Genomic DNA, 25,999 nt, shown 5'->3' with positions numbered 1-25,999 from the left:
GGTCATATGGTAATTCTATGTTTAACCTTTTGAGGAATTGCCATACCGTTCTCCACAGTGGCTGCGCCATTTTACATTCCTTCCAGCAATGCACAAGGGTTCCAATTTCTCCACATCCTCACCAACACTTGCTTTCTGTCACTTGATTTTAAAGAACAGTGAGAAGCCCAGCATGCCTGGATCAGAGCAAGCAAGCAAGACAAGGCAGGAAAGGGCAGGAAGAATGCCACAGAAGTCTAGCCATGAAGGGCCTACAGCTGTGGGAAGGACTCTGGCTAATACCTGGAGTGAGACTGGGAGCTTCTGGAGAGATGTGAACCATGAAGGGTCATAATAATCCCATTGATAATAAGGAAGGTAAACCTAATGCTCCCAGCTCCAGATGCCTGGGGCCTCTAAGGACAGCACAATCCTCTTTTCTCACAAGCTGCCAAAGGGTTAAGTAAATGAAAACAGGGATAAAGGCAGTGAAAGGAGATACTTCCTTCCCCTGGCTGACACACCTGATGCGGGAAGCAGACTCCTGCTCCCTGGGAACGAGAGCCCTGGCAGACCGGGGCTTCAAGGAGAAAATGAACGTCGCCTGGACACAAGATGGCTTGGCACGTCCCAGGTTCGTTTCTGAGAGCTACTGAACAGCCTGAGGCCCCATCTGTTTTCAATCTTGTTAAAAGGGCCTCGTGTGCTGGCGCCTATTTAAAATAATGCACACACGGAGTTTCTAAAATGAAGAAGAAAAAGGGCCCGTGCTTTCCCGGCCGGCACAGCTTATGTGTTTATTTTGGAGCTGGCTTTGGGAGTTCTGAGACAAGACAGAGCTAATTTCTCTTCCCGAGGTTGATTTGCAAGTCCCCGTAGGCTTCTGCTCCAAGCGTTTAAGGTGGCTTGGTATGAACCAGCCACTCTTCCAAAGCCCACTGTGAAATATCTCCAAATTAAGGCTGGGCTCAGGAAAGGGGGAGACCAAGGGCCACTTTCCTCCTTGCAAAGGAGCTGTTCGATTCCTTTTCCTCAATAGGGATTCTTGTTTCTAAAGGCCAAGTTCGTCTTCTCAGATGCTCATTTTCTTCCCATGGGGCCAGAGTAGTTCCAAGACAGCATGATCCAGGTAGGGCTCAGAGCCAACCTGAACCCAATCCCCAAATGGGGACTGCAAGGGGCAGGGGCAGGGAAAAAGAGTCACCTGCGATCAGTGCACTCCCATGTCAAGAAGCCAAGGCAAGGGGGGTCTTCTTCTGTCCACTTCTGGGGAGCAGGGTGACCCTCTGAGCTGCTGACTCACAATGGCACTTGCACGTCCAGTGCCACAAAGAATTAAAATGGGTCCTTCCTGACCTTGCAGGCTCAGAGAAAACACCTCATCAGCTTAGAATCACATACACATCCTCATCAATGATGGCCCCATGTGTCTGGGGACTTCATAAATAACTTCCCCTAAACCCAGAGCAAGGGTGATGAAAAAGGGTATAAGAGAGACAGGATGAGGGTATCAGTGGTAGCCCAGCAGTGATGGCTCATGTCTTCTGCACCTTCACACCTGCTTTCACTCTAAGGACCCGGCTGACATTACTTTCACTTGGTGCAGTGATGTCCAATGGCGATGATGGCAGTGGGGATCCCAGTAGGAACAATAGTAGGAGAGGCAACAGAGACAAAAGTAGGAGAAGCAGTGGTTGTAGTCGCCGGAGAAGCAGAAAACAAACGTAGTAACACTACTGACTAGCTGTAAAAGGACGAGATGAGGTAGCTACTGAACACGGGTATTTCCAATGGCAATGTATTTATAATTTCATATCATAAATCATATTCATATTCGGATTAAAATGCATAATAGTTTTTAAGCACTTATTATGTGCCAGGCACTGTTCTAAGGATAGTAGCCACCTGAGGTAGGTCCTCTTATTATTCTGCCCACTTTATAGCTGGGAGCACCATGGTACAATGAGATTACATTTATTTCCCAAGGGAAGCCCCAGATCAAATAAACACAAGCAGTCTGGCTCCAGGGTCCCTGCTCTTAGCTTCTCTACCAGGCTTCTTGCAACCGGGGGCAAGGGGGGCAGCAGTCCTGGAGGTGGTGGTAGGATTACAGCAGGAGAATTACCTCTGAAGTGGCCTTAGTCACTTCTGGAGGTTCAAAGGATTCAGGATTTTCCAACCATGAATCAAACAGAGCAGGAATTTTTATTTTTTAATTTACTTAAATGTGGGGTTTTTATATAAGATTTAAGTGGAAATAAAAGAGTTCTGTTTTAAAAGACTATTAAAAAGCTGCAGTGTGGTGAGGCTTTGGATTTTAGACAGGTGTATTAACCATGTCTTATTTTCTGTATTCTGATGTTTTGATATCTTGAGGCCTTGCTGACCCTGGAAATACTGCCTCTCACAGAGTTTTAGCCAATTCCTAGAGATGGTAAATAACTTGCCATAGTGAGTGCCTTTCAAATGCAAGCTAAAACCAATCCAGAGCCCATGTGCCAACCACCTGCTCTGTGGGGCTCTCACACTCCAGGCCACCATCGCTCTGCCCTAAGACCCCAGGGCCAGGTACCAGACAACAAGGAATAGCCCCTTACAGCCCAGAGCCTGCTGAAATTATTCTAACTAGCCAGTCCTAAGGCTGCTTACCCTGCTTGCCTTTTCCTTCCTGCAAAGCCATAATAAAGGCTCTTGTCCACATTTTTCCCTAGCTCCTTCTGCCACCTGACTGGCCATGGTGTTCATGTGGTCCCCCAATGTGGCGTGCCATCCCTCCTACTTTTAGGGGACTATGAATACAATGAAATTATCTTTCATGTCAGTCATTTCCGTGCATCTCACCATACTTAACTAAAACAAAGCCTGGGTACTTTTACAACAGGCATGGTCCAGCTCTTCAGGATTTCAACAGACTCTAGGCCTCTGCTGAGCTCCTGGCTACAAGCCAGGGGACACATTTATTATGTGGGATTGTGTTGCAAAATCACCCAGCATGGGCTAAGATAGATCCAGGTTTCAATTCCATTCTTGGAACTTCCTAGCTGTGCAATCTTGGGGGAAATCACAGGAATTTCTGCCTCACTGTCTTTGTCAGGTAAGAAAGGGGGAGAAGGTCCCTGCCCTGTCCTCATCCCCAGGCTACTATGTTGACTGAAAGGAAGTAAGAAGGTGAAGTTTCTTTGGAGAGGTCTGGTCTGGGAAGCCCTCACCATCATCAACTATACTACCATCACCTATCTTTAGGGAGCCATAGGACTACCCGCACGAAAGGTGTCATCTTTGAGTTGTTTCTGTCTAGAACAGGGTTTCTCAACCTTGGCACATTGACATTTTGAGCTGGATAATTCTTTGTTGTGGGAGGCTAGCTTGTGTATTTTAAGATGTTTAGCAGCATCTCTGGCCTTTACCCATAGATGTCAGTAGCATTTCCCTGCTGTGACAACCAAAACAGTTTCCAGCCATTGCTAAATGTCCCCTGGAGGGCAAAATCTCCCCTGGTTGTGAATTATTGATATAGAAGAAGGAATGAGATAAGCTCTCTCCCTTTTCCCTCCCTCCCTCCCTCCTTTCTTTCCTTCTCTTCCTTTCTTTCTTCCTCTCTCCCTCTCCCTCATCCTTCTCTCCCTCCCCCCAAGCCTTTCCAAAGATGCTCAGTAGTCTGCAACCCCAGGTGCCCCCATGGAACACCACGGCTCTAAGAAGTACAACTGGAAAACAGTTGCTCTAGCAGACAACTCCCAAGTTACAGATCGCCAGAATAGAATTCAGATGTCTGTTGTTCAGTTCTTGGTTTCATTCCCTTCATATATTTATTAACTGAGCTCATCTTTCAGGATCCAACCACCTTATCCATAATTTGTCATCCTTTTTAAGCAGCCTTGGATTAAACCCACAGAATGTGAGAACTGAAAGTTCCTTTGGGGTCACCCAGTGGGTTTCATTTTACTACCAGCTCTGGCTGCTGTGTGGAGGATAATGTGGCTGCCCTAAGCTCAGCTGGGAAGCGTGCCTTCATTGAGCAGTGGTATCTGTTGTGGCTGGGGGAGGACAGGAGGGTAGAAAGTGCTCCATGCATTTGCCAGTTCCTTCTTTTACAAATGATCAACCTAGATTCAGGATCCCCTCTGATTTAATGAAAGTGGACCAAATTCTTACAATGTGTTGAACATATAGGAGTACTGGTATTACCATCTCCATTTTGCGGATAAAGAAACTGAAGTTTAGAACATAGAGTCACATGCCCCAAATCCCACAGGTAATAAGAGGCAGTGTCAGGATTCGATCCCTTGCTCTTCTGATCCAAGGCACAGCTTCGTCCATCATGCCAAACTGTCTCAAAATATCTCTTCTTTCTTCTGAGGCGACAAAAAATTTTCCTCCACACAAGTAAAATATAGAGTAGTAAGAAGAATTAGTAAAAATGAGCCTGTTTACTTCCAGAATCTTAATGTCATTTCCTAATAAAGATATGCAAAGGGCACTGAAAGCAAGGGTTAGAAGAAACCAGAACAGGCAGTAGATGCATATCCCAGGAATGAGGGAGGAGTTAGCAGTGGGAGTTAGGAAAATACAGTGCTTTATAGAGTATGGGCTGCTGGGGGGCCCGGGGTTCAAATCATGACTCTGCCAACTGAAAGCTGCTTTGCTGGACCTGTGAGAGTAATACATAACTTACATGGCCACTGTGAGGATAAGGTGAGGGTATGTATAGTAAACTCTTAGCAGAGTATCAGGCATCTGTGTGTGTGTATGTGTGTGTGTGTGTGTGTGTGTAGAGCAAGTCCTTAACATATGGGAGTCCTTATATTATCACTGTTACTGGTACTATGAAATACTAAATTTCATGAAGGTGTTTAGGGGAAAGAAGGCTAGTTCTAAATTGCTTAGAGACTACAAAAAAGGAGTGGGAAAAGACCTAGGTTTGAGAGAGAAGGTGAACACATAAACAAATAGGTATATGGATGGGAGAAGAGGCAGATGGATATATATTCATAGAAATAACATTTTTGGAGACCGACATGCAGAACCTAAGGGAAAGCTGCTATAAAACAAGAGACCATCTAAATTAGATATTTGCTCCTCCAAAGACTCTCAGGGGCACCACTGAGCAGAAAGAGGAAAAGAGAGGTGGTGAGAAAGGCACACTGGTACCTGGTTGGGAAGAGTGTTGGTGCTGCTTAAGGACTTTGGCCTTCATCCCACAGACATGGAGGAACATGGACCATGGAGAGCAAAGGGAGTCAGACAGAGACCAAAGCAGCTGCTATACAAGAATAAGCAAATGAACACAAAGATCAAAACCTGGTTCTGTCTAATGAATGCAAAGTTGGGGTCCCTGGTATGTGGCTGGCCCAGCCAGGGGAGGTTCACCCCTCTGTTTCCCTTGCTTTTCCTGGAAGCCAGGGGGGTGGGCTGCCGGTCTCCTCCCTGTCTGGACAGAATGTAGGCCCTGAGGTGGGGTGGGTGGGAGGTCATCTGGTTCAATTCCATCTTAAACAGGCTGAGAACCCACCCATACGCTCATGAAGGGAACTTCAGGGTTGTTGCTCAGGGAGCAGAGAAAGGTTCCAGCAACCCAGATAGAGGGGGGTCAGAAAACCAGATGGGCTGTCTGTGGTCTCTGAGAAACTCAATCTGAAAAATTGCATTAGGCCAGACAAAGCAAGCCTTTTTTCCAGGTCTGGCTGGGCAACAGGTGAGTTAAGGGGAAAATTATGGGCTTTCAAAACAGGCAGATAGAGGTTCCTTCCGGTCACAATTCTGCCACTAACTCCACAAACACCTACTTTGCCCCTCTTGGCCTGTTTCCTCATCTGGACAGCGACGAGACTCACGCCCCAGGCATTGCCGAAGGACTGAGTAGAGGGACGAGCGAGAAGCAGTCAGGTGATGAGGAGCACACCGCTGACCTGCAGTAGCTCATCTTCCTTCTTTCCTTTAACACGCTCTCGGAACCCCCAAAGTGTAACCCCGGATGAGGCTCAGTTCCGCCTCCTGTCTGGGGCTACCTTCTTATCACTGCCAAGGTCATCCCCGGGGAACTCCAACGCCAGACTTGGCCAAGAGGAGACAGGGGTGGGGGGAGCTGGGCTCTGTTATCTCCAGCACCACGACCTTGGGCGAGGAAGTGCGCCGTGATGAGCCCCAGTTCGACAGAAGGGTGTGACGCAGTAAGATGTAGGGTCGGCAGTGTGGGCTCCAGGGCATCTTCGGAGCCTCCACATCTCCGCTCTCCCGCTGCAGGGCTGAGGGCAGGACGCTTACACTGTCGAGTCTTCCATCCGTATTTCTTTGCTGGGGTTGTGGTGAGAGTAAATGAATTGATAAAGTCTTAGTGGCGGGCACGTTGTGCTCACTTAATGTCGAGCACCGCCTTCCCTATATGTATGCACCATTGTTTTACCGGTATCACTGGTCTCAGACTAGTGCTTTACCTGCGTCGTTTACCAGGCAAAAGGATATGTGGGCGAGTCTATCTGCTGGGAGTTCTTATGGTGGATCCAATATTTTCTCTGTCGCTTTTTCATTTTTCCCCACCCCAGGTAAGTTAGAGAGATACTAAGTGAGCACAGATTATGTATCTGTGTACTTGGAGCACCTACTAAGTACGTGAATAAGTGCCCAGTGGTAGCCTACCCACCACATGCTACTATAACACTGTGTATCTTTCACAGCTCCTAATCAGCTTATAATTATGGGATGTGTGTGTGTGGGGGGGGGCTGATTATGCAATTGATATCTGTCTTCTCCATTAGATTTTAAGCTCTATCCAATAGAGACAGTATCTGTTTTTAATCACCATTGTAGCCCTAGCATGTAGTAGGCACTCAATAAATATTTGTAGGATGAATAAAGATACTGTCCGTGTTCTCTATAAGCCCAGAGTCAAAGGGAGTGATAGGCAGGTGGACTGGTAATTTCAAAGCAATCTGCTAAGTGTAATGGTAGAAATATGCATGAGGTGTGTGAGAGCATGGATCAGGGGCAACTCACCCTGCCTCCCCAGGGTGATCAGGGGAAGCAGAATAGAAATAATACCGGGGCTAACTCTTGAAGATATGGCCAAACTTGGGAAAGGATGTCCCAGGAGAAGAGATTTCCATGAGCAAAGGCATGGATGGGGATGTAAACACAAGATGGTATTAGGACAGGAGAGGAGCCACAAGGTGTTTGCTAGGACTACAATCTAAGCTAGATAAAGAAAGGCAGGCAGGGGCTAGCTCACAGAGGACCCTGGAGGCCAAACTTGCATCCCATGGAACAAGCCTCATGCACAAGCCAGCCCTTTACACAGGAGAAGAAATTCACCAAGTCGTGCCTGGATTTTACTTCCCTGTAATACACCTTGCCCCCTAAAATAGCATCTGGAGTTAGACTGCGAATCCCGGCTCTGCCACCTATAAGTTGTGCAGCCTTATAGCACCTCGTTTCCTCACCTGGAGGATGGGAAACGGTAGAATACCTATTCTTCACAAGATGGCGATGAGGATGAAATGAACTAATCCAATGAAGTGCTCAGGGTGTGCACAGTGCGCAAGCATGTGATTAGACAGTGGCTATTATCATCAGTCCCTTCCAAGCCCAGCACAACACCATCCATGGAAATTCTCTCATGTCACTCTCTAAACTTCCTGAGAGAAGTGGTCCCAGCCAGGTTCAGACTAGGCTGAATTCTAAAGTAAGTAGTGCCTTAGAAAAGCTCCCATGTGATCTTAAAGGTAGATACCATAGGACATACAAACTTATTCTCAGATGCCAGCCTCCCCTCTCTTTCCCAGGGACTGGAAAATGCAGCCAGTCTGGGTAGGATCCAGAAGAATCCATTTCAAAGCATAAGTCCTGTTTATGTGCGGGCCTGACTCCCCTCCTCAGGAGATTCTGGTCAGGGTGGGCTGGGAGATTCCTCAGACAATCTAATAGATTAGTTTCCAGTTTAGCATAATAGCTAGACAGATTTTTGTGGTGAAGTCATCCCAGTCAATTAAAAGGCATTTTTCCCTGCTGCGAGTTCAGAAGTCCCGTTGGTTTGTTCCAGCTTTCTGGGATGTTTCATAATAGGATCCACCCTGGGTTAATTAATAACCCTTGATTCCTACTGAAATGCAAAGGCTGAAATCCTCTGTGTAAGCACATCCGGGCAGGGGCTGTTGGCAGAGCTGGGGTGAAGCCAGTGGGAGCTCCTCTCATCAGGGAGCGAGCCAGACCCCAAATGGTAGAAATGACAGCAGAGCTGGCAGTAAACAGAAAGTGTGGCCAAGCACAAGCTGAAGGTCAAAGCCAGAGAGGGTGTGAGGAGGGGCAGAAGTGGGGAGAAGTGGGCAGAGGAGGGATATCATAACCAGTGGAAGGCATCACAAGGCCAGAGATTAGGTAGATTGGGAGTAAACTGGAATGTGGGCGGTGAAATGGGTCAGGGCAAGTGGCTGGGACAAAGGTGGTGAATAAGAAGGGGTTGAGAGCGCTTGCTGTTATGGGATGCCAGCTCAAACATATCATGCGGCTCTGGTTCCATCTGGTCTCTGCTTTAAAGAAAAAATAGGTCATCTCTTCCCTTTTCAAATGCAAGCTGCAGGTACAGAATGAAGCTAAAGAACATGTGGCAGGGATTTACATGCATTCGCTGGAGAGTTACCAAGTCCTTTCTCGGAACCCCAGCCCCATGCACAGTACTCAAGGATAAGATGCCTTTTTCACCCAATGCAGAGCGGAGTTTCTCTGCTTTGAGCCTCTGGCCACCACTCCTACCCAGCCAGTCTTCTAAACCACTATTAGCATGTGCATCCTAAAATGAAAACATGATCACATCACTCCACAGCTTAAAAATCTAACGGATATGTCCCCACTGCCTCTACGACACGATTTCCAGCTGCTTGCCTTGCCACACAAAGCCCACCCTAAAGAGACTGTTCTCTGCCTTCTTTTCCAGTTATATCTCCCACCCCCCTTTCCTCACACACCCTATACTCTGGTCATTTTCCCCAGATGTGACAAGCTAAGATTTAAAGCACACTCTTTAGCCGGGAGACTTGATATGCACATCTGCCTCCTTCCCAGCCTGATGCAAAGCTAATTCTTTTCCCCAAACCCCCACCAAGCATTAACCTCTCTGTGAAGCCTTTCCTAAGGATGTCCCAAGGCAAGGGTGGCGATCCCTCTTCTGGGCTCACTAGGGTTTGCACAGGTCCCTAATGCATTACAGTCATTGCCCCCAACTGTCTCTCTTTCCACCAGAAGGAGAACACTGTGTGAGCGGAAGGCTCTGTCATTAAGGCCAAGTACAGAGCAGGTGCTCAGTAAGTGCTTCTTGAATGAAGGAGTGGGTTGAGATAAGTCAAATTCTGTTTATTTTTTTAATACACATCCATCAAGAAGTTAAAGGGCTTATTAAGTTCTCCTTCAGAACTGCTGCTTAATTTCCATTGGAGTCTCATTTAGCTATGATACTACCAAGTGGCAGAGCAGATATTGATGGAGGGAGGTGGCAGCGAGGATGGGAAAATTACCAAACATAGTAGGTAGAGGCTATGGCACTATGAGCCGGATTTCCCAGTACAAGAAGATGGACTTGCTCTCATTCTCATGGCTCCTTTCTTCTCGTCTTTGATTAAGGGGCTAATGAGTAGTATAGTCAAACCAGGGAGGTGGGCCACGAAGAACTGTCCACCTGACAAAGCAGTCCCTGTTGCATTTAGAATCAGCAGGGCTCATCCAACCACGGTCTCAATATTCCCTCAGCCCTCATTATTTGGAGCTTGCCTCTGGCCATCAGCTATCCATCCTAGACACCCCTGCTCCCTCAAGAACAAGGCCTCTTGCAGGTAAATGTGGAAAACATGGACTTCCTGACTACAGAATTAGATTAACTTGTTTGCTACCAAAACCACCAGAAGAGACTAATGGCTTCTTAAATGGGGAAGATAAAAGATAACATTGGCAGGTGGAGAGATGTAGTAGGAAAAATGGTGACATGGGAGATGGGAGCCTGGGGTCTCTACGCGGGACTCCAACAATAATTTGATGTGTGTGCTAGGTCTAGTCACTTCCCTGCTCTGAAACCCAGCTGTTAAACAAGCAGGTTGGATTAGATGATCTCCAAGGTCCCTTTCTAGCCCCACCCTACTATGATTGTCCCAAACCATCCATTCACTCACACATTCACTCAACAAACATTTATTGAACACCTTACAGGGACCTGTGCTATCTGCTATCAAGGAAGGGTTAGAAGTTTGCTCCAGATACCAATTGAATGCCATATGTTTGGGGAAATATGATTGGCTATATATGTAAATGATACACACACATAAACATGAATGTTTTATATTTCTTATCCCCCCCCAACTATAATACAGCAAACTTCTTTAAGCATGGATTATATCCTTTCCATTTCTGAATAACCCCAGGGACTGACACCTAGAAATTACTCATGTGACATGTCTTTAGCAACGTAAAGGGGACTGTAAAACTAGCTATTAACACTTAGCACTTTCTATATGCCATGCTCTGCTTTGAGCCCCTTGCATGTGGTAATTTACTTCATTCGTGCAACTCCGTAGGTACATCTTGTGATTACTATTATTACCATTATTATTTTCATCGAGGACACTGAAGCACAGAGAAGTCGAGTTACTTGCTCAAGGTCACTTAGGGAGTGGCAGAGCCGGGATTCCAACCCAGGCGGTCTGGCTCCAGAGTCAGAGCTATTATAGGTCTTCATGTCGTCTGAAGTGTACATCTACACTTAGAAACAAATTTGGACGAAAACAAAGAACGAACAGAATTGTGAACAGGAGGACTATCTAGCAATAAGTCAGAAACATCAAATGATGAGTAAGAGCCACCAGGGTTAGTGAGGAAAGGAGGAGTCTTTTGCTGGAAGGATATCTCATAAGAATTTGTAATTTATCCAGTAGATCAAAAGAGTAAGGTGAGATAGAAAGGGACAGTGGGATTATGTGCTTAGGGAACCTGAGCCAAGAGGGGAAATGCAAAAAAGCCTGATGAAGACAAACTCAAGACCCAACACATACTCTAATAGATCTACTTTGGTTAAGCAGGCCCCCGGCATCGGCTGGACCTAGGTTCAGATCCCGGTGGCATCACATTCTTACCAGCTGTGTGACCCTGGCTGGGCAATTTACTTAAGATCTCTGAGCCCTAAAGATAGAGCCAGGATGGTGATAAACTCACCCACATTAATAACGCCACGGTTAAGAAGAGACACACTTGCCCCTCTGATGAGTTATGTTTCAGCTAATACGCCCTAGTGTCCCACCTGCTTTTTTCATTCCCCCAGCTGGTTCTTAGATTTGAAAAGAAAAAGGCCTCCGTGGAGACCTGCACGCTTTTAAAAATAATACAAAACAGAACGTCTGAGGTCAGGGTAAGCCAAGCCAAACAAATAAATCTCGCAGGATTGTGTTAACAAAACAAGGCTTAGTGGATCAGAGCGGGTAGAGTTCTGCCCGACTCAGCCCTGCAGAGAAACACCAAGCTCTGGTGAATTTCAAACACAAGGAGGTCAGATAGGAAGAGCAAATCACGGAGCACTTCAGAGTTCAGCATCAATACTTGGGCGGAAACCAGGAGAACATTCTGTGCACGATGGACCCCAGAACCCATGGGTCAATTACAGTCCTAGAAATCCACATCAGAAGGGTCTTATAGATCATCTATACAACCTCTGTGGAGGGCAATCTGGCAATATCTGTCAGAATTATAAGTGTATACTTGTGATGGGAGGTGTACTCTGAGATGGACATCCGCCTGTGGGAGGTTCATCAGGGAGCGTTCCAGGAACCACCACCGCCGGACTGGAAGGAGAAGGAAGGAAGCAGTGCGGGGAGGAAGGAGAAGCTGGCCTGCACTGCCATCTCAGCAAAGACCTCTGTCAACCCCCCCAAGAGCCTGGAGCTGGGACGGCCCTTCAGAGTCATCCCAGGTTGGGGTAAATGGGCAAGGTCTTCGTACTGCCCAGTCACTGAATGTAGCAGCTGCCACGAAAGGGATGCGAGCTGGGGCAAGGCAGCTGTGCTCACCTGAGGCACTTCCAGAAGAGTGCTGACTGCTGAGGGCTGGCTTCTAGTAGCAATGCCAGCAGCTGGGGGAAGTCCTTTATTCCTCCAGGTGCATTACAGCACTCACGGTATGGGATGCTCTTGGAACCAGTGGTTCTTTTTCTAGGAAGGAATCCTATGGATATGCTAACAAACATTTGCAATGACATAGGTTTGGCATTATTTGTTAATAGTAAAATTTTGGAATAGAAATTACTGGATATCCATATGATGGCACTCTAGGCAATCATTAACAAGAATGAGGCAGCTCTGCATGTACTCTCATGAATAAACAACCAGTACATTGAGAAGTCAGGGTGCAGAACAGTACAGATAGGGCGCCTGGGTGGCTCAGTCGGTTGAGCGACTGCCTTCGGCTCAGGTCATGATCCTGGAGTCCCGGGATCGAGTCCCGCATCGGGCTCCCTGCTCGGCGGGGAGTCTGCTTCTCCCTCTGACCCTCCCCCCTCTCATGTGCTCTCTCTCTCTCTCATTCTCTCTGTCTCAAATAAATAAATAAAATCTTTAAAAAAAAAAAAAGAACAGTACAGATAAGTAGAAGGGTATGTGTGGACTTTGAACAGCTGAAGGGACGGACTCTGCTGCTCGCTGTCTATGGCCCCTCGGCCCCACACCTGCACTACGGGGGCTGGAAGCCTAAATCTACGCTTCCCAGAGTCTTTTGCCACATGCATACCCACTCAATTTCTACCAGTGGGAGGCATTTATGCAAGAGTTGAAGTCAGGAAGGAGGTAGCAATCGTTCTGCTTCTGGTGGCAGCTACAGAAGCTCACCGACAGCCTCAGCAGATACAGAGGGTTGGCGGCAATTCCCGCAGCATCGGTGGGAGTGCAGACTCATGGTTCTCCACTGGCCATGGTGGTAGTGACAATGGCAGCAGGGAATGTAGGGCTGCTGGGGCTCTGGGTAACAGGATTTTCCCTTTTGAACCATTTGTTATCAATCCTCCCATCAAATCTTCTTCTGAAATACCTACAATGGTTTATGTTTTTTGAACCAACTACTATTTATGAAAAACAAAGGAAAATACACATATATGTATATTTGATCATTGCATTTAAAATCTCTCTAGAAAGTTGCCCAAGAAATTAGTGATAATGCTTAAATGAACTGGTTTATGGATGGTTAAAGAAAATAGATTAGTTGGGGCAAGGTTGGAGGTAGACTTTTCATCAGATACCATTTTTTACCTGTTCAGTATTTGGCTATTTGTATATATTACCTTTACCCCAAAAACACATAAAAGAGAAAAATAATAAAGGTTATCTCTGATGAGGTACCTAAATTTCCTGTTAAATATTCGCCACATTCACCACCCAGTTTTTGCTGGAACTCCCCACCTACCGAAGGGGTGTGGCCCATTCATCATTACTCAGTACTGCTTCTTTTCTGTTCATACCAAGTTGAAATCCATGTTCTTGCAGGATAATACTATTAGCCTGAACTCTAACCCCAGTGAGGCAATCTGGGGTGGTTTTTCAGCACACCTGCACGTGAAACTTTTATCATTCATTTCAGAGAGGGTATGGAACCTTTCTGAGCCTCAGTTTCTTCTTCTGTCAAGCGGGGAGTGTCATAGCAGACATCTGAAAGGGTTGTGGTGAGGTTGAAATAAGATTATGCACGTGAAGTGACCTAACCAACACATCAGGTTATTGCTCTTGATATCTGCACCACCGGCGGAAAAACTCAGTGGGTAACAGGAGGGACCTGGAATCAGACTGCCTGGGTTCAAAGACAAGTTCCTGCCAATTATAAGCTGGGCAACCTTGGGAAAGCCACTTACTCCCCTGAGTCTCAGATTCTGCAGGATGGAAGCAATGCTAGTGCTCATCCCAAGAGTCAAAAGTATTCAACCTGACCTTGGAAGTATTCAACATATGGTAACTGTTACCGTTTGCACCTACTTATTCAGGTTGTAGACACTCTGCAGGGAATAGATGGGATCCTAGGAAAGACCTGTCTCTGGACTAAATGTCTCCAGTTCCTTATACTGATCCCCTTTGCTCACAGATGTCAGACTCCACTGACTCCAATCACTCTCTTCACAAGGCATTCTGTGGGATACCCCCTTGTGGTGTGACACCAAAACTGGATCTGTCACTAGAGTCTGACTAGCATAGTACATGTGTGGGTATGTGTGAGAAAGATGTGTGTGTGTGTGCGCTTGCACGTGCGCACATGTGTGTTTATGTACCATCACCTTCCTGGATTCTAAATGCTGTAGTTCGATAGTACAACGTGAAGAGGCATCAGGTTTTGGGGGAGTAGCAACCATAACTATAGTTTATTGAGCACCTAATATATGTGCCAGAAGCCATGCTAAGCATACAACACACTGACTCACATAATCCATACAGTAACTCTGGAGGTAGAAACTATTATCCTCATTTTTCAGGTGAGGAAACATGCACAGATATGTTACAAATAGAAGGTCAACACAAAAAAACATGGTAGAGCTGAGATCCATCTCCAGTCCCTCCTACTCTGAAGCCACAATCTTAACCTCCACACTAGACTTCCTCCACAAATATTAAGAATTTGTTCAAATCTTAGGTCTTTTCTTTCCCCATGTGATTTTAAAAAACTAAGTCTCCCTAATCTTGCTCCTCTTCAGCTGAGTTTTTCCATAGGGCCTTATATTGTATCCCCCTTCAATTTGATTGTTTCAGATTTAATGTAGCATATTCTCTCTCTCATTCAGCTTCAAGTCATCAGCAAACATAATTTGACAAGTCTCTATTAAGGAAAAGAATAAAGCCAAGGGCTCTGCCATTACATTTATTTCTCTCAAGGTGTATCTCTATAGCATTTCCTAGTGGGGGTAATGTTCAACCTGTTACCAATCCACCGATCTGAATTAACATCCAGCCTCCATTTTTCTATCTTATTGGCAACTATTTCTTGAAATATCACATGGTCTTTATGGTCAATATAATATCTACAGCAAAGATTCATTCTAAGAAAGGTTGACCCATAAAGAACTGTGGATGGAAGGCTGAAGTGGGTATGCAAAATATATACTTCATCGTCTTAAGTGTTTAAACTATTTATTTTTTATTTAAATTCAATTGGCCAACATATAGTACACCATTAGTTTCAGGTGTAGAGTTCAGTAATTCATCAGTTGCATATAACACCCAGTGCTCATCACATCACGTGCTCTCCTTAATGCGCATCACCCAGTTACCCCATCCCCCGACCCATCACCCCTCCAACAACCCTTAGTTTGTTTCCTATGGTGAAGAGTCTCTCATGGTTTGTCTCCCTCTCTGATTTCTTCCCATTCAATTGTACTACTAGGTTTTTATTCCAACGATACAAATGTAGTGATCCAAAGGGGGACCTGCACCCCAATGTTTATATAGCAGCAATGTCCATAATAGCCAGACTATGGAAAGAGTGTTTAAACTATTTTAAGGGGAAAAGCCCACCTTTGCTTCCCTAAGACATTTGAGTTGACGAAACATTAAAGAGCAGAAGATGAACAGCACTTGAATCAAGAGCCTTTCCAGGGATACACACACATCTATCTACCTAACCCCATCCTACTCCAGTATCACAGGAGGGCAGGACTCGAAGGGAGCCACTGGCCTTCATACGCAAACCTGCGGCTTGTCCAGCTTCCTTCATTGGAGTCAAGAGCAGATTCTTCACCTTGCCTTGTCTTTCTCTCCATCTGTTAGAGCAAGGCATTGCCATTGCTTATGCCTTGGTACCTCTATTATCACTGAGGAAAGACTGACCATTGTAATTGCAGCCTTTTTTATCAGAGAGGAAAGAAGCCCAAGACTCTGTCCTACCAAGTCCTAGTCTGCTCATTTCTCAGAACTGAGTCTATTTGAGATTAATCCATGCATCAAACTCATTGCTTAGTCCCACAGAGGGGTGACTTGTACCTGTGGAGAAAAAGAACTTTTGCCTCAAATATAAATAGAGGAGAGCTTGACATGCCAACCACCCTGGCCGGAACGTCTCAGACCCTTCAAGGACACTGCTGTGAGGCCCCACAGAGCCAATAGGGCATTCTGGGTAATGGAATGCAACATGAGGCAGTCCCCACCCCCCTCATCTCCCCGGCCTCCCCAGGGTTCCTTGATTCCTGGCTCTGCAACAGCTGAGGCAAACAGTTTTTGAACTTGGGGGGAAGAAGGTGGAGAGAAGGGGCGGAGGCTTCCTCTAGGCCAACCACAACTAACTCATTCGCTCTGTCCAGCAAAACCCAGACAGTGCAATTATCTGGTTAATTTGGCCCTTAGTTGGGAGACAGACTTCCAAAATGTGAGACCAGCTCAGACTAAACAGTGGCTTCCATCCTAAGACTTTTCCCAAGTGTGAGAGAATACATGTGAGATTCCTGGGGGGTTGCTTTGTGACCCGCCCATTCATCCACATGGATAAAGGCAAACAATTCAGATTCTAAGATGGGTTTAGGAAGGCATGTCTTTCAGGGAAAAATGCCCAAATGACCTGCTATTTGGTCTCCTGGCTAATTTGCCTTCTGGCTTCTATGAAGGCGGATGGCTCGAAATCAGGATGACTCTAAATTAGCCAATGTTTTCCAATATGATTGCAGCCTTCATAGATTGGCTGAGCGTTTCCAGAGCCCCTGGGTGAGTTATTCTTAGAGCAATTCCTGATGATGCCCTATAGATTTTATACCCATAAGTTGGGCCAGGGGCATCACTGAGATAAATGGGTAAAATTAAAACATGCCTCTGGGGTTTTCACAAATGGGATAAGATAGGGCTAGCTAAATTGGCAACTGAGCATTTACCAGATGGTTTATGGAAAAACCAGATTTTTGAGGGGGATTAAGAAGCAGTAATTTATCTCCCTTGGAAACTGACAAGCAGCCTGGAATCTGTGGAATCTATCAGTTATTCATTCTGCAAGTATTTCTTTAGTTCTGGTCCTGTGCTACTTAACAAAGTGAGATCCAAATAGCCATGGCCTCTATGCTCATGCAAATAATCCCACACCTATATATACGGATAAGGGCGGGGAAGGACAAGTTCAGTGTTATGATAAGGAATAACCAGGTTAGCTGATTAGATCAAGGTGTGAGAGGAGGAGTCTTTGAGGAAGGGATTTAAAAGCTAACACTTTGGGATGCCTGGGTGGCTCAGTCGGTTAAGCGTCTGCCTTCGGCTAAGGTCATGATCCCAGGGTCCTGGGATCAAGTCCCACTTGGGGCTCCTTGCTCAGCAAGGAGCCTGCTTCCCCTCTGCCTGCTGCTCCCCCTGCTTGTGCTGGTCTCTATCTTCTGACAAATAAAATCTTTTAAAAAATAAATAAATAAATAAATAAATAAAAGCTAACACTTTAGGGGCTCTTGGGTGGCTCAGTTTGGTTGTCTGCCTTCGGCTGGGGTCATGATCTCAGGATCCTGGGATTGAGCCCTGTGTCGAACCCCTGGGTCAGTGGGGAGTCTGTTTCTCCCTCTCCCTCTGCCCCTCCCCCCAGCTCATGCTCTCTCTCTCTCAGAAAAATAAACTTTTTTTTTTTTTTTAAAAGCTAACACTTTAAAGAAACTATACGCTTTTTTAGAAAGATCACTCCAGTGTTAGTAGCAAAAATAATCTGGAAGTGGGTAAAAAAGGTAGAGTTAGGAAGATTGGATGAGAGCTAATGATGGTCCAGCCAAGGCTCTAGGCAATAAAGATGGAGAGAGGTGGATGGACTGGAGAAATGGGATGTGGAGTCAACTAGCTGAATGGGTGCAGTGGTGGAGGGAGGGGAGGCAGCAGGGAGCCTGCGCAGGTTTCTAGCTAACATGGAAGGTAGAGGGTGTCACTCTTTATTGAGAGGGAACTTGGGAGGACAAGTAGGTTGGGGCTAGGGGAAGATGATGTGTCCTATTTTGGACTCAACCAAACTGGACTCCCACCATTCCACACCCCTTCCAGCCCCCTTACCTTTGCTCACACCTGCTTCCATCTCATTACTCTTCATGTTGCCACATCCACTTGTTGAAATCCTACCCATCCTTCAAGATGCCCTCCAAATACCACCCCACTTGGAGCTATTCTCACTCCCCCAATTAGTGGTGGCTTCTGTTGCCCTTAGCACTGAGTTTGGACCTCTCTTTTCTGGACTCCACCTGTACTGAGGTTCTGTGAAGACTTATCTTGCCTCCCTTCCTAGACCACAAACTTATTGAGACAGAGCCTCTGCTTCTATATCCTCCTTCCCCACATGTTAGTGAGTTAGCATGGTAGATGTTTGACAAATATTTGTTAAGTGAACAAAAATAACGTACTCTTTGCCATGGAAGGAAAACCAGTAGACATTGGACTGACTTGAAAGCCACAGGATCAAATTGAAATTCAAGTTTAAGGTGTTTTAATACTAAGCCAACTCAAATTGGATGCTCAGAAAGGCTTTCTGTTCCTCCAACACACCAAACTCAAAGAATACTAAAAAAGTCACACCCCCTATTTTCTTACTGCACTTTTCTGAGTTCATCTTATAGTAGGGACCTTGTCTATCTTATTAACTCTTTGTCTTTGATGATGATGATGATGATAAATGAGTAACATTTACTAAGTGCCTGGTATGTGCCAGGCACTGTTCCAAGTACTTGGAGACTAACTCATTTGATCCTCATAGTCACCCTATGAAATTGATGCTATTATTACCCAATTGTACAGATGAAGAAACTGAGTTGCAAAGAGCTTAGTACTGCTCAACCAAAGTCGCACAGTTAGTAAGGAGTGGCAGTGGGATTCAGACCTGAAGTCTGGTTCCAGAGCCCAAGCTTTGATGTGCTCTCCTAAGGCTGAGCACCATGCTTGGCATTTAGTAGGTCCCCAACAAGTGTTCACTGAATGAATGGGAGAAGCCCTAGATCTGGAGGTCACAGGTTCTAGTCCTCATTCTGCCACTGCCTTCCTATGTAGCCTTGAGCAAGTCCGTGTTTCTTTCCCCATAAATTGAGGTGCCTGGCTATTTATATTAGCAGTAATAACAAGAGCCAGTATTCGTAATTCTGGTCTCATTTGAAGTTTTAAATAATTTAATCCCAACAACACTGATACAAGGAAATTGAAGCATAGAATGATTGAGTCACCTGCCCCATACCTATTAAATGAGAGAGCCAGGATTCAAACCCACTGTGCTGCCTAGCCCAAGTAGTTCCAAGGAGATGGCTTGGGGGCTATGGGGGAAATGGGGAGAAGGTAGAACAGAATGGAGCAGACAGATTTTGGGGTTCCCCATGTCCATTTCATTAGTTTCCTTTTCTCTACTTTTCTCTATTTTGTACAATGGGCTCCTACTTGAGATTTCCTTTGAAGAAAGGTTCTGCTGCTAAAACAAAAACCATTAAACTAAATAATTCTGGATTTAATAAAACTCCCAGTTATAAGCCAGGATTTTCTGATAATCTTGGCTCATGGTAGCCTCATAAGATGAGGATCAAGGCTGCTCCTGGGAATGGCTCTAGTTGTGGAAAATATCAGGGTGATAGCACGGAAGACCCAGCTCCAACCTACCTGCTCCACTCGGATCTCAATTTCTCCATTCACCTTCTTTCCATGAAAATACTTGGTCCTGTGAAAGAAAGGAAGAGAGCTCCTGAGTAAGGGTGCACACTGCTTTACTGTTTTCTTCCTTCTCCCAAAGGCCTTGCCCCCAGAGGTGCATGTCAGACACATTTGTAACTTCATGCTCTCTCCTCCCACCTTGACTGATGATTTTCTCATTATTTGTATGTACTGTGTGCGAGGGGAAAGAATACTGGATGGGAAGATTGGAGACTCAGGTTCTGGTTCTACCAAGTGGCTCGACCTCCCTGTGTCTCAATTTTATAATCTGTAAAAGGAAGATATTAATAGCTGCATGACATATTTCTAAGTATTATTTTAAGGATCAAATGAGACAAGGAATCTTACATAAATAAATAATGCAGAATTATTTATTTTTATTATTTACAGTTACACTCTATATACTCCATAAATTATCTACCCATCTACCCATTCCTCCATTTGTCCATCTGTCCAAGGAAGCAGCCCTCATCTATCTCTTTATCCATCCATCTGTCCGTCCATCCATCTGTTCATCCATCCATCCATCCATCCATCCATCCATCCATCCATCCATCCATCCTTCCTTTCATCATCTTTCCTCTGTACCCCTACTTCTATCTTCTCAGTAAATGGCATCCCATCTACCCATTGCTCAAGGCGGAAACATAGACATCATTCTTGTTATCTCTTTCTCTCCCCCCCCCACTGATTCTACATTCTAATTATTTCCCAAATCCATCCACTTGCCAATTTTTCTCTGTAAGCACCCTAATCTTGGCCCCCTCATCTCTCTTCTCATATAGATTCTTTTTCATACTCTTTTTTCATAGTACTTATTACAATTATAATTAGTTATAATCAGTAACTGCATTTAATGCCTGTGTCTCACTAAACTATAACACAGCTCCTTGAAGTAAGGAACAAATACTCCCAACACCTACCAGAGTACTTAACACACATTAGGAACTCAATTAATATATGTTGAATGAGTAAATGAGTGAAGAGATAGATGGGAAAAAACCCACTTGTTGAGTATTTACCCTATGCCAGAAACTGTGCTGTAGGCTTTAACCTATATAGCCTTTCTCATTTAATGCTTCCAACCACCACCATGAAGAAGGCATTATTATTTCCATTCTATAAAAGAGAAAACTGAAACCCAGAGAGATGAAATATTTTGCCTAAGGAACTTGAATCCGGCTTTCTAATTCCACTTCTATGTTTTTGCTCACCCCTGAAAAATAGCAGCAAATGTTGGGGTACTTTGGGTTTAGATGTCCTCTCACACACAAGGCAAAAGTAATACAAGTTTCCATTTGCTCTTTTGGATTTGGGTATGAAGAAACTAACAGTTCTCAGTCACTTGCTGTAAACTGAGCACCATGTTAAGCATTTACATAAACTTTCTGGGGTAGAGATGGCTCTTTGTTCCAATACCCATTCTCCTCTTCACCACAGTAAGAAAGTTTACAGATTGGCACACACACACAAAAGAATGAAGATCCCAACTCTCCATTCAGCTAGATGTGGCCACTTGATTGAGTTCTAGTCAATAATTTGTAAGTAGTACATCCAAGAATCCTCTCAGTTTCTTCTTCTATTCTTCTTCCTGGAACATCCATGTTGCCATCTATTTTTTCAACCTGCCATTTACGAAAGAAAGAATCCTTTCTACAAATTCTCTGACCAAGCTTCAGTCTGTCTGCTTCCAAAGAGTCTCTATCTACACTTAGCTGATGCCAGTGGAGTTCATCTCTTTCCAAGACTTCCCAAATCACTGACTGATAGCTCTAATATTAATATTACTTTTTCTTACAATGTTCGCAGGCTTAGCTGTCAACTAAGCAAAACTTTAGTGGGATAGGAGCTGTTATTGTGACTTGAAAGGAAGACCTGCTTTTTCTTCCAGGCATGGTGTTTGACAAAACATGTGCAGTGAGGCTCATGCAAAGGGGACTTTTCCACATAGTTTGTGAATTTTATCACAAATCTTTAAAGGTAGTGTCAGCAAACTACAGACACTGGGATAAGTCCACCTCTAATATTTGTGAGGCCTGGGGCAAGAGAACAAATGGAGGCTTATGTATCATATGTATAATATTTTTAATCGATAAATAAAGCCAGCAAACATTTAAATAAAACATGTCTGTCTTCCTTCCTTGACAAATATAACTTCATAATAACCTGGAAGGTTCAGAATTTAGACTTCTTGGAATATTTAGAGTTCTACCCAGAATAAGGCAACATGTGGATTGCCACGTCTTGGTCCCTACAGTCCTCCCTAATTCTCTTCCCACCCTCCTCTCTGTCCTGCACCACCCAGGATTCTTGTGCAGGCTCATGGATGGCCTAGCCCATTGCCATGCTTCATTTCTTCACTCGTGCCCCCGTTAATAGTTCTCCCTTGGCTATGCCTTGGGAGGATGGACAGGGAACTGGACTACACAGGGCATGGAATTGGGCCAGGGTCCCTTTGGGCAGGGAATTCTAGGGTTCTATGTATCCAGTGCATGGTCTAAGGGTACAATTTGCAGGGCCCTCCTTTGCCATCAGAAAGGGTACAGCTAGTAAGGGCTGGAGTCAGAGTTAGGGCAAGGTTCCCTCTAGCTTGGGTTTAAAAGAAGTATTAGATGGGCCTGGGACCTCAGAAGGGTGACTAATGAGAACAATCACTAGTACACTGGAAAAAGCATGGCTTGGGCAAAATTTGAGCTCTATAGCTCACTTACCCCATGTTCTAAGCCAAGGTACTTAACTCCTCTAGGTCATGGTTTTCTCATTTGTCAAGGGTGAGAACATCTACAGCCAAGGCTGTAGTTATAAATTCACCTGATCCTGTATGCAACAAGGCAGTAGAATGTAGTAGACTTAGGGCAACCACATGGATGCAATCCCAGCTCTACCACTCACTGTGCAACCTTGGGTAAATCACTCAACCTCCATGTGCTTCAGTGTCCACATTTGGGAAGTGGGGTTGATGCTAGTAACTAACTCACAGGGTTGTTGTAAAGATTAACCAAGGTAAGATGTATAAAGCACTCAGAACAGTTCCTGCACATAGATAGTAAGCTCCAAAGTACACAGCCCAGGGCCTAAAACAGAATCAACAACAAAGAACTATTGTTTTCTCTGTGCCCGTGGGTGTCGTGTGGTGGGGATCCACGAATAAAACATAATCTTACCCTCACGGAAGTTACAACACAGAAATGTGATTCACCTCACTTTGATCTGTTCCACCAGTGCAATGAGTGATGGGGTTGATAATAATAATAAATTGATGCCGTTGGTATATAAGGCCTGCAGGTACCTTCACATCCCTCCTACTATTTGACCCTAATGTCAACCCTGAGAGTAGGTAGGGTGGGGATCAGTCCCCACACATTCCAGATGGAGAAGTCCCTGTTTAAAGACACATAAAACTTCTAAGCGGCACCGGTGAGTTAGATCTTGAACTTCAAGATTTTTGGGGTTCAGTTCAGACCCTCTGTGTCCTTCATGATCTGGATCCTGCTGACCTTGACCCATTTCTCCTCTGGTTTTCTGCCCACCTCACAGACACACTCAATTTCCTGCAATTCTCTAGCCTCGTCCTACACTTTATGCCCCTGAGCCTTTGCACAGGCTGTTCTCTCTGCTTAGGATGTCTTGTTCTTCACTGCCTGGCTGCCTCCAAGATCTTCACTCACCTTCTTTATCAAGTTTTCCTTGAAAGTGCCCCCCCAATGAAGCTGGGTTAGGTGTTCCTCCTTGGGGTTCTCACATTCTATACTAACAACCATTAAAGCACATATCACTCCCTGATGTAATCACACGGTGTTTGTCTCTACCTTGCCCCCGTACACTTAGTCTGAGAGCTCCTGGGAACCTGAAACTGTGTCTCAATGCTCACTGAATCCAGTATCTGGCACAAAGTGCCAGGGCACAAGGCACATGTTTAACAAATGTTTGCTCACTGGGTAAATGAATAATGTCTTCCAGGGATAAGCTGTAGCGTATCCTGTCCTCGAGACACTTTACTGTCATCTACTGGTACACCGTTGTAATACACTTACAAATCTGCACTGATTACGATGTGGGGTCCTTGTACAGTGTCCACCCTGAATGATGGGTAGCCCTGAACTCTATTCTAACCAGAACTCAGAACGCTTTACACTATACCAATACTACCCAAGCAGCCCAGGCTTTCACAAGGCCTCACCTTCCCAGGAGAAACACTTGTTTTGCCCATCTCTGGAATGTTTACTGCAGAGCCTGGCAGATGGACTCAGGCTGAAGCTTAGGGTCAGGCAGTCCATCCCCCTGCCTGGCTGGGAGTCAGAAGTCTGTCTCCTGACAGGCCACACAGACTGCTGCCTCCTTGCCGGGGGCTCATTCAGGCTTGAGCTGCCTCTGAACAGTCCTGTCTGGCAGAGGGAAGGGTAGGGATGGTCTGGAATTTTAGATGCCTTGGGGGCTGGGGTTGCCGCCTTTGTAATTGCCTGGCTGTTTGACCTCAGGCAAAACGGACGGCCTCACTGTGCCCAAAGGCGGTCTCTCTAACGCAGACCTCTTCCCAATGCCCTAATATGTTTATTCTCATAATGAGTTCCCTGACTATCCCAGCCAATCACTCAAGGCCTTGGCCTTGGGAAGGGGGTGGGGGAAACTCTTGATTCCAGGAAGCTTCCTTCTCTGTGGGTGGTCTCGTATTTTACTGCCACATCAGAGGCACCAGGAAGGAGAATATTATAAAACGAGCGCTGCCTGGGGTGGGAAATCCCAAGTTTGGGGAGGCGGGAAGTGGTGTGTGAGAGAGATTTATGAGGAGGGGGTACAGAGCTCTTTCATGACGACAGCAGGGCCAGAAGGAAGAGAATTAGCGCAAACAGGATCCACCTGTGTCCAAGCAGCACCCTCCTAATAAATATGTCTGGGATGTAGAGTCAATGTGGCTGGGCCTTGGCTGGGTCCTTCCCAGGGAGGAGGGGTCAGGAATTTTCTGTCTCAGGCACAGCCCTCTTCCCACAGGTGGCCCCTGTAGGGGGAGGGAGGGCGGGGATGCAGGGATCTGGCCCCAGGAGGGGAGTCTCCTGTTCATTGTTTATTTGTCACCTGGACTTAAACAGGGGGAGATGGAGTATGGACCATGCAGGAAACCATCGAAGGTAGACATGCCCAAGGCTTTCCCAGTCAGTAAGATGAGGAGGGACACATGGCACCTTGGCTGGAGGGAGGTATGACAAAAGCAGGACCTTTGAACACAGAGGTCCAATTCAGAGATCAATTCTAGCTCCATTATTTACTCGAAAGTATAGCTAATCTGCCTGCCCCTTCCCACTGCCAGAGGGGATCCTCCAGTGATGGCGCAGACTCTCCATCCCACCTTGCAATTAGGGAACTCCAGTGAGTCAGGCAGGGGAGGGACCCTCTGAGGGTGGCCAGGCCCCTTGCACCTATATGGGGATCTGTGGATGTAAGAAACTAGAGCCCTAGGCCACAGGATGTGACAAATGTCCCCTCATTGGCTTCTGACAGCAACAGGAAAGGAGATTTTCATGGGTAGGTCTGGTCACCATTCACTCCCTTATGCAATCACTATCTACTGAGCCTCATGGGGACCAGGCACCTTACCAGGTGTAAGGGGAAAAGGCTGACATGGTGCCTGCTCTTGGAGAGCTCATGCTCCCAGAAGTCAGAAAACTAACCAGGTGAAAAAGAACTGGTGACTACTGAGAATAAAATATACAAAGGGGGGCGCCTGGGTGGCTCAGATGGTTGGGCGTCTGCCTTCAGCTTAGGTCATGATCCCAGCGTCCTCGGATCGAGTCCCACATCGGGCTCCCTGCTCCTTGGGAGCCTGCTTCTCCCTCTGCCTCTCTCTCTCTCTGTCTCTCATGAATAAATAAATAAAATCTTTTAAAAAAAAAATACACAAAGGGATGGAGGATAAGATGTGGAAAGCAGAGAAGATTTGACTCAGGTTGTCACGGAAGGCTTCTTCAGGAGATGCTGAACATGTATTTATTAACCATCCACTACAGGCCAGGGCCTGCAGGCTCTAAGGAAGTTCTTGGCCTCAGGGGAGCTTACCACCTAACAGGAGGGAGAGACTCATAAATGGACAATGACCACACAGGGCATCAGCCCAAAGAGCCAGGTCACCCCACAAAAGGCACACCCAGCCTAGTCTAAGGGTCAGGGGCCACTTCCCTGGTGAGTGGCCCAGTTCATCCATCCATGTATCTAATATCTGGGTCCTCTCCTTTGCCAAGGCCAAGGGCTACCAAGATGAATGTGAGAGGGTCTGGATGTGTATGTGTGAAAGGCACAGACAAGGGCAAACGAGTTGGGCAGGGGCTGGGGGTGCTCAGGGAGATGATAAATTCTCCTGGGGCATATCCTAAATGTGCAGGAAAATGAGCAACAGGCATGGAGCA

The 25,999-nt window shown here is 45.8% G+C and overlaps 1 protein-coding gene across 2 annotated transcripts in view; it reads right to left on the bottom strand.

Annotated features, from left to right (window-relative positions):
* Positions 1–25,999, bottom strand: part of SYN3 (synapsin III) — a 410,509-nt gene that overhangs the window by 372,258 nt on the left and 12,252 nt on the right. For both annotated transcript variants that reach the window (XM_034987637.1, XM_034987638.1), the window contains exon 2: positions 19,551–19,608. In XM_034987637.1, coding sequence (XP_034843528.1) covers positions 19,551–19,608 — 58 coding nt within the window. The remainder of the gene's footprint in view (positions 1–19,550; positions 19,609–25,999) is intronic.

The sequence above is a fragment of the Mirounga leonina genome, unplaced genomic scaffold, assembly GCF_011800145.1.
Source record: "Mirounga leonina isolate KUSES-001 unplaced genomic scaffold, KU_Mleo_1.0 Mir_418, whole genome shotgun sequence".
In the NCBI taxonomy this organism is placed as follows: Eukaryota; Metazoa; Chordata; class Mammalia; order Carnivora; family Phocidae; genus Mirounga; species Mirounga leonina.
Note: the sequence above shows the minus strand (reverse complement) of the source record. Positions and strands in the feature narration are given on the sequence as shown.